Raw genomic sequence first — 9,081 nt, forward strand, 5'->3', positions numbered from 1 at the left:
TGATTGTGATTGTTCCGAGACCGACTTTGCTATTAACTTTGTTCGCTCCTTGGTGTCCATGACGGCGGTGGTGGTGATGTAGATGATGATGATGAGGATGATGATGGAAGCTGTCGTCAATTTTGGAAGCAAAGATAGATTTGGATTCCGAGTTCATTACGAGTACGAGTAGGGAGTGCTTCTATTAATATGAATGAATGTGATTTGGTGCGCTCGGTTCGACAAGGATTGCTTTAATGCATCCCATATATTCATATATTCCGTATCTCCGCAGAAAGGTAGAGGGGTGGGAGTGGAGGCGGATAAGGCGGAATCAATTCTCAATCCTCCAATGCTCAACTCTCTGCTCAGGCTGATTCTAGATGGAGTCAAACAAGACCTAAATCAACTCAAACCAATTGGTACTATGACAGCCTCAAAGGACTGTTAGAATCTGGCGAATCGGTAGACCTATCGACGGCAGTAGGTATTGTATTATTTAACAATACCTAGGTTAATAGCTAGTCTGGAAAGTGTGAGGTGCGGCTATAGATAGATGTTGATGATAGGTGTCAGTAAATAATCCTTCATGTATCCGTAGTGATCCAAAATGGCTTCGTGACTCGCTATTGATTTCGATGTTGAGGTTGATTCGTTCCAAAACAAAAACAGCAGCAGTAGAATTCATAGCTGAGCAATTTACTTGTAAGGTAAAGTGGTACTATATTTTGTGAGTTGACACTTGTGGTCACTGGTTGAAGTTTCTGCTGCCCTGTGGTTAATCTTGTAAGACTTATTACTCCGTACATCCAAGAATGAATGGGTGGGTTCCACGATAGAATTGGTGAATCCATCTGCTTAGTACACAATACATAACTACCTGGTGTGGGTATGGCAGCATCCGCATGTCCTAAGTACTTACTTACATACCACCTATAGAAGAATCGAGATGACATGACAACCCTTCTCTTCCCCAGCGCTTCCTTATTTAGATACCTCTTATATTAATGTAGAGGTAGGCACTTTTCGTGTATAATTCTATTCAGGATAGTTAATTAGTTTCACTAGGCCAAAATTTATTTTAATCCTAGAAGTATAAGATAATGATATTGATAGAGTGAGTGAGTATCTACTAGGTATACATACTGTACTCCGTACTCCGCACCGTACTGCAGCTAATCCCCTCAGGGAGCGAACCAATAATAACTCATGTCTATTGCCTCTTTTCCCATCATGTCGGCTAAGTAAATGACAAGTCTCAGGCAGTGAGTGTAAGGTTATAGACATGTTACTGATGTCTACATTATTCAAATTCCACTCAGATATCTACCTGCTAAGTACTTATTGATTGCTACCTAATGATTTATATGCCGACCATCATCTGGTCCCTCTAAAAACAAATCAATGCCATCTTTTCAAGTACACCACGTGAACGGAACAACACTGAAGTCTCCTTCACTCTTGATCATTTGATATCTTATGATGTCTGACAAGTCCCTTGTGCGTTGAGACTTTTCCGAGGTCCCGCCTGACGTGACCTTAAAGTTACTGAGAAACACAAAATTTCCGAAAAGCGTACCGGTATTATTAAAGTGGAAAGACAATTGCTTGTATTGAAATGGACATGTTATTAACTCTTCTATTACGATCTTACAGCCAAAAATCCACGATAGATACCCCGGTTTTCTACTAGGTCAACATTCTTCGAAATACTCGAGTCCTGTTCGCATAATTCATTCCCTTTTCAGCCTATTCCATGTTGCCATTACATTCCAGAACTCTGCACATTCGGAGCGATGTTCCGATAGTTTTAACTTTTGTTAGCAAGTTGATCGACCTGTCAAAATGCTCATCATTTTGAGGTTGAAAATGAGATCAGTGTTGGGAGTTGAATTTTCTTTCCATCAACTTGAAAATAGCCTATCAATTGTCCTGGCACTACGAATTTGAGGCAGTGCTAGCTAGCACGGCCTAGCGGTCGTAGCCATCGCAACTAAACGTTTAGCCTCCCTTTCTAACTGTGTTTATCTAGATATACCAGTTTCCTTGGACATACTTTTGCAAAACCCCTGTGTCCGCCATGCGATTCAGGTACTATTTAAGCTAACATCGCAGGTCGAAAATGGCTTGTTTATTAATCAGCATTGATGTTCGGACGTCGCGATCGATATTTTCATCAGGCTTTCTGGAGCATATATGATCCTCTAAATCTAATAGTCAGTCAAATACTGCTGAAATAAATAAATTCTCGGGTGGTAGTGCCAGTCACTATGAAGGATACTCCAGAAGGGTCAGCGGTTGGCAAAGCTAGCGATGTACCTAACACAAAGTGCCCCAAAAGCCGGCCACCGGCTGGCCTGCGCGAGAAGATATTACGGAAACCGCTGCCATACTACAGTGGACCGTATTCCGTTGGACAAATGGACATTGAAGTACCCGTGCGAGAACCAAGGACATTCTCTAATATCAAGAGACAACATAAGCATGTTTTGAACCTCGAGACCGTCCTGTTCAGCATTTTCTATCCTTCTGGATTTGGATCAGGTGAAGGGGTCTCTCCCGAAGGAGAAAAGAATTGGAGTCGAGCAACATGGTTACCAAGGCCTCGTATTGAGACGGCAAAAGGTTATAGCAAATTTGCTGGTCTTCCTTCATGGCCAACTATCGCGTGGTTCGGCATGACAACCGCTTTCACCAAACTTCCTGCATTCCGTAATGCCAAGTTGGCAACACATTGGCCTCCTGAAAATGCACGAGAATCTAAATCGGGATATCAGACGAAGAATAGCGCAGCGGACCCCCCTCCTGGAGAGCCAGAATCACCATGTTTTCCGTTGTTGATTTTCAGTCATGGCCTGGGGGGAACTAGAACTACATATAGTTCTGTCTGTGGAGAATTTGCCAGTTATGGATTTGTAGTTGTGGCTGTGGAACATCGAGATGGGTCGGGACCACGCACTTTCATCAATTTACCAAAAACCGGCGATAAGTTTGGGTCACAGAATGTAGACCATACTGATGAAGCACGTGATAGAGGCTATGAGAGATTCGATTATGTTTTTCCCGAAGGCAATGCCAGAGATACTTTCCCTAATAATGAACAAGGGTGAGCAAACCACTTTTTACTTAATCGAAGGGTCTAAGATATTTGGAGCATGAAAGTAGGAATATCTGAAGTCTGTTCAAAACTTTTGGGGAACATATCCAAGTGGAAAAAGTCAATACGCAATACAAATGAGCTGAAAATAAGAGATACTCATCCAGAGACTGGAAAATCATACAATATGGTGTGCAACTATTGACCCATTTTTAGTGTCGACGCCGAACTCCGCGCTGCGCAAATACAACTGCGGCTCGCCGAAATCGAAGAAGCATACTACATCATGACCCAAATTCACGATGGAAGTGGCTCTCAAATAGCCCAAGCCAATCTCCGTGAAAGCTCTCCAGGCCGTATCGGTGGTTCCTCTCGAGGTCTCAAGGGCATAGACTGGGAAAGCTGGAAGGATCGCTTTCACCTCCAGCAAGTTACGATGCTGGGACATTCTTTCGGCGCCGCCACCACAGTCGAAGTTCTCCGCACCCAAACTGAGCGATTTCCCTACGTTTCGCAAGGAATTCTCTATGATCCATGGGGAGGCGCAATCCAACAAGCAGATAGTGAATCGAAGTACCAGATTCATAAACCGTTGCTTTGTATTAATAGCGAGGCTTTTATGTACTGGCCTTCGAATTTTTCCAGCATCATGTCACTTTGTCGCGAAGCGAAATCCCAAGGTACACTGTGCTGGCTTCTTACCGTCCGCGGCAGCGTTCACATTTCGCAATCTGATTTCTCGCTCCTTTATCCGAATGTCAGCAGTTTTCTTCTGAAAATGACGGTTAACCCACGCAGAGCTATCGATTTAAATATCAACGCCAGTTTGGAATTTTTGAAAATGGTAATGCCGAAGAGAATTAGTGCGATGAATAGAGGTACGGATGAGGGAATCCTTCAGGTTGAACAATTGGATCGGTTGCCTGATGTGCATCAGCCGAAGGATAAATATATTGCGGGTAGATTGAGAATTCCACATGAATTACGCATTCGATTAACGCCATTGTGGATGAGGAGATATAAGGGGGAAAAGGTGAAACAGCATCAGGAGGGAGGTAATGGTAAATCTGGGAATATCAAACGGGGGAAAAATATTGCGAGGGATCCGTTGGGAAATGTATTACCGGGTTTGGAAGATTTGGAGGTGGGAGAAGAGGTTTGGATGCATGTTGCTCCTACGGCGGAAGAGTTGGTAAGGCATGGTATTGAGGGGAAGAATGGGAATCAGAGTGCGGCGAGGGAGAGGGATAGAGATGAGCGGAACAGAGGTGGTATGGTGGATTCTGGGGGTCCTGGGGAGGGAGGGGAACAGGAGAATGAGGGGGGTGGGGTGGTGGGCCATAGGGGGATTGAACAGCGGATGATGGATAGAGGGTGATTGATTGATGATGATGTATAGAGGATGATGCATAGAGGTCGAGAGAAATAAAGGGTGCAGACTTGTATTGATATTATGTCAGATTTTGTATTATAGGTATGTAGATATTGTAGATTCTTTAGAATTGATAATTGTAAATATATACAGCGAGTAAGATCTTACAATCTGTCTTTCTTCTCAACATAGAAGATTTTATAATCGAATACTTATTTCCTCGTACTCTCACCTCTATAACTCAGCACTATATATTAATTTCTTATAATCTTACTATACCAATACCTCAAAATAAGAGAAATAGAAAAATGAACAGAATATATGGAGTATATGGCGGGGTAGGTAGGTTTTAATGGTGGGCTGATGAGCTTACACTATACAGACTTTCTTTTAGTACAAGATATGGGAAATACATAGCATACCCTGTATTCGGAACGGGCCGTGAAGGAGTGGTGTTCTTATGTTTAGTATTATTTTGGTTTGTATGATTTTGACAGGATGAGGTGAGATAAGATGAGATGATTTTCTAACTTTTCTAAATGATTGGAAAGAGTGTGCGGTTAAATAATGTAAAGCTTTATGCTTTATGCCATAGGTGAGATAGCGCGAGAATGGATGAAAATACTCTGTATATGTGTTAAACATGCAGTCGGATGTAATACAACCGAGCCAGCTGAAATACCGTAATACAGGGTCCACAAAGTTCGAACACTTATTAGCTAGATCCTGGTGTCGATCTTTTTAGGATGGGTTTCTAGAGTGAAGTGGGTTGATTCTTGGGGTCGAGTCCAGACGCATTTATTACACGAGATGGTGTTGTGGTGGACACTGGAAACCACATACGGTAGAAGAAAAGAAAACGAAGCTGGATGGTGGATCAGTCTGAACCCTTGTATAACACTGTACGTACACTGTACAGATGTACATGGTAATTTGTAACTAAAAGAGGTATAAATAACAAAGCCCTTATCCGATTTCTGTAAAGTCTGCTTGCTTTAACCTGAACCATTCACATCGCCGATGCAGTCTCATTTTCTTGTTTTGGGTGCGTGTATTTACTTTGCACAATCAATCAGAATGGAAAGAAATAGAAATTCGGTGGACAACGAAAATCATACGTGCAGCGAATATCAATTTCAGCAGCTGCGCCAAGATATAACACGAGCGAAAACTACTAATTAAAGACCAGGGTAATTTTCTAAAACTGTGAGATTCTTTCACCCAGAGGTCACTCTTGCCTTGTTACCTCTTACCTCTTCTCACCTCTCACCTATTACCAGATCACTATACCGAGCTGGAAGGTGGAGAGATAATTAAGACAGAAAGGAAAAAGAGCCTGTAAGATCCGCCAATCTGGGGAAACCCAGAGAATATGCAAAGTAGGTAAGATAAGGTAAGGTATCATTGATATTTTTGGTAATTTGTTTCTTCATTTTCATTTTTCTATCTAATCAATTAGTTCGTGAGTTGGTTGCGTTGTTCTTGATCGTATCATATCTATCATAACATATCACCAACCTACCATCTCTCTGTCTATCACGAGGTAGCATCAATTTTCTTTCCTCTCTACTCTCTACTACTATTGCACCAGCATAGACATTCGTTTTTTTGTTTTCTATTTGATACTGATATTCTGTATTCTGTATTCTGCTACTCTTTTGCACATTCGCACCTTCGCACATTCGCTTTTACAATTTATGTTGTTCAGAAAAAGAAGATAAATACTTCAATAATCTCATTACTTCATATCATTTGCCCTTTACTAGATCTTTGTTCACCAGATAATCTCGAATTGCCGTCTTACAATTCGAGACCAACATTCACTACCCGGAGTCATCATTGAGCTGCGCCGAATAGCTCAAATGTATCCAGCACCCCAATAACCCTGTACTTTATTAATAATCTATCACATTTTAATTCAGGTACTATCTCGAAATGAATTCCAAGGAGAAAGAGAAGCATGGCCGTTCGGAAGCACGGAGAAACACACTTCAACGTATGCTCGATTTAGAGAAGAAGAACAAGGTACGCAAACAATACCTCACATGGCCAAGTAATATTGCCTAACATACATGAAATAGCTGCAGCGCATGCAAGCCTCGACAACGACAGTCAGTCAACCGCTGCGTAATACCTTCTTTCGCGAAAGGCGTCCGAGTATTCCTAATGTATATACCTATGCTCCTCCTCCCGAACGTCCTACCCCAATCAGACAATCAGAACGAGCAATGACTGCTCCAACATTATCCGTTGCAATACCTGCTACGCAGAGCTCCGAAAAGCCTGAGACGAAAATAAAGACACCTAAAAATGTAGTTTTAATTGAGCCGGAAAAGGAAAAATTGATGGAAGTTGAAGCAGACGCGGGCGGTTCTGATGCATCTTCGATATGTCGTTCGCCTGCTTGGGATGGTGGTGATGGCAAGCAAAGAAGAACAGCGAGGAAAGAAGCTCAAGATCTACGCAAGAAGGAAGAAGAGCGGTTAAAGAAGGAAAAAGAAAAGGCCGAAAAGGAGACCCGTGCCGCGGCACAAAAACAAAAAGGACGATTGAGCAAGACGCCTCCAACCAACAAGCGCTCAACTAAAACAGTTCCGGTAGTTCCAGTAGGCCGAGCCAACTCTGAGCCTGCGGTTCCAGTTACTCCAGAAATAACACAATTGGGTCCTGATCCTGATGATGGAAGACGATCAAGGCGAACGAGTTTGGATCTTGGACTCAAGAAGCTTATGTCTTCTTTCAGATCCAGATCTAGGTCCACAAGTGCATCTGCAACACCACGAACCCAATCTATGTCGAACTCACCAAATTCATCGGGATTCATAGGAGGCTCAAAATTACAACAATCTAATGAGAATCAAGCCCAAAACGAAGCTCGTGACGGAAAATCTTCAAATACTAGAACAGCTGGTCACGGTAACAAACCCAGTCAAAGCCGGCCACCAATCTCACTTGAGAACTCTCGATATCGCGCATTGGATCTTTTGAGTTCTTCAGGGACTGGTTCAGGGACCGGCTCAGCAGCTGTCGAATTACCAACCAAATCGCAAAGCGAGGACACTTCTACTCCCCATAACTGGGCAGAGCCAGAGTCCAGTAAACAGCCTTCGGGTGATCTAGAACCAATCATGAGTAGAAATCCTCGAGCCCGAAAGCCGAGTGAAAACTTCAGATCAGATCATATTACTGAGTCAACTGTGAATAAGGCTAAGCCTCAATCGCCTGTTGCTCCTCCATCTCCAGGATTTAGGTTTGGTCTGGAAAAACATCAGACATCAAAGCAAGAAGTACAAGAACCTTTCTATTTTCAGAACTTTGATACCCCTCCTGAACCTGTGAAATCTGAAGATAACGAATATTTCCCAAAGCAAAAGCGACACGGCAAATTAGATCAAAGTAGCTCATCACATGACATCAAATTGGTCACCGCCCCAAACAAGGAAGTCATGAGAAGAACACCATCAATCCATAATGCAAATGGTCGTAGTAAGTCGATATCTAGAGCTAGAAACGATCCGGAATCAGTAGAGAGTGGAGAAAGTTTTCGTGCATTCCTTGGCAGTGAAGGCGCGCCTCCAGGTTTTAAGCTCACAGCACAAGCATCCCAAAGCAGTATTCAACCAGAGGAGGGTATGTTTTCCAGGCGAAATCTACAAGAATTATCTTTGTACCCGAGCCCATTATCAACTCAACCCAAAAGTGACAAGAATGTTGCAACAACCACATTTGGTAAACATTTATCTGCAACGAACTCGCCTTCTTTACAAACTTCCCAACTGGACGCACCTCTCAAAAAGCTACGTCCACAATCCACTCTTTCCCCACGCACCAATGGATTTGATAGCAGATCTATACTGCCAAGTCAATCTGGTCGAAGAGTATCAGAATCGGAGTATTTTTCTCCAATAACATCAGCACTACCTGGAAGCAATCCACTATCGCGGGAGAAAGTCTCTTCACAGGCGGCTAATGTAACCTCACCTCGTCGACAAAAGAAGGATCGAAGATCTAGCTCTAGGTCTTTCACTGGATCAAGTGAGGAGTATTTGAGCTTCGATGAACAATCTAACATTACGACTCCAGCAGTCTCAAGACCACAATCACAAAAGGGTCCCATTGCATCTAGTCATGATACAACATCCCGCCAATATCATAAAATCCAAGATACTTGGAATCAAACTCCCCTTCCTATCAGACTCAAAGATGAAGATGGTAATACTACTACCCCAAGCGGTCAGGCGGCTCTTAAAGCACAGTCTAAAAATCCTCATGCATCTTTAGCTTCTGCGGACCCCAATACAGAAGCGGGAGTTGCAGAGCTTCAAAGGAGACTTAGTTTGAATAAATCTTCATCGACTACTGCACTTCAAAATACTTTGAATTTTCTCCCAAAACTTAAACATCAACCGTTACGTCCACGAAAGGCTCAGGAAAAACGACAAACGAGTGAAGAAAATAACGTGTTGGGAAATAGAAATGAGAATTTTGGAAGAGTAAAACGAGAATCTGCATCCGCATCTGCTTACGCGCAATATAATGATTCGAAAAACTCGCTCATGTCATCACCAGTTCTCAATGGAGGCGAATCATCCAATTCAAATGGAAATTCCAGCTCTCAGAAAGGGATAACAAC

The 9,081-nt window shown here is 42.7% G+C and overlaps 2 protein-coding genes across 2 annotated transcripts in view; both read left to right on the top strand.

The window, feature by feature from the left end:
• Positions 1-2,249: 2,249 nt before the first annotated feature.
• Positions 2,250-4,454, top strand: SS1G_06182 (hypothetical protein; the record flags this gene model as incomplete). The annotated part of the gene is made up of 2 exons (XM_001593210.1): positions 2,250-3,085; positions 3,293-4,454. The coding sequence occupies 2 exons, from the start codon at positions 2,250-2,252 to the stop codon at positions 4,452-4,454; spliced, it is 1,998 nt and encodes a 665-aa protein (XP_001593260.1).
• A 1,366-nt stretch (positions 4,455-5,820) lies between these two features.
• The window catches only part of SS1G_06183 (hypothetical protein), a gene marked incomplete at both ends in the record, with an annotated part of 3,695 nt that continues 434 nt past the window's right edge, over positions 5,821-9,081 (top strand). The window contains 4 exons of the mRNA XM_001593211.1: positions 5,821-5,831; positions 6,371-6,473; positions 6,536-8,078; positions 8,532-8,941. Coding sequence (XP_001593261.1) covers positions 5,821-5,831; positions 6,371-6,473; positions 6,536-8,078; positions 8,532-8,941 — 2,067 coding nt within the window. The remainder of the gene's footprint in view (positions 5,832-6,370; positions 6,474-6,535; positions 8,079-8,531; positions 8,942-9,081) is intronic.

This window comes from Sclerotinia sclerotiorum, genomic scaffold, assembly GCF_000146945.2.
Source record: "Sclerotinia sclerotiorum 1980 UF-70 scaffold_7 genomic scaffold, whole genome shotgun sequence".
In the NCBI taxonomy this organism is placed as follows: Eukaryota; Fungi; Ascomycota; class Leotiomycetes; order Helotiales; family Sclerotiniaceae; genus Sclerotinia; species Sclerotinia sclerotiorum.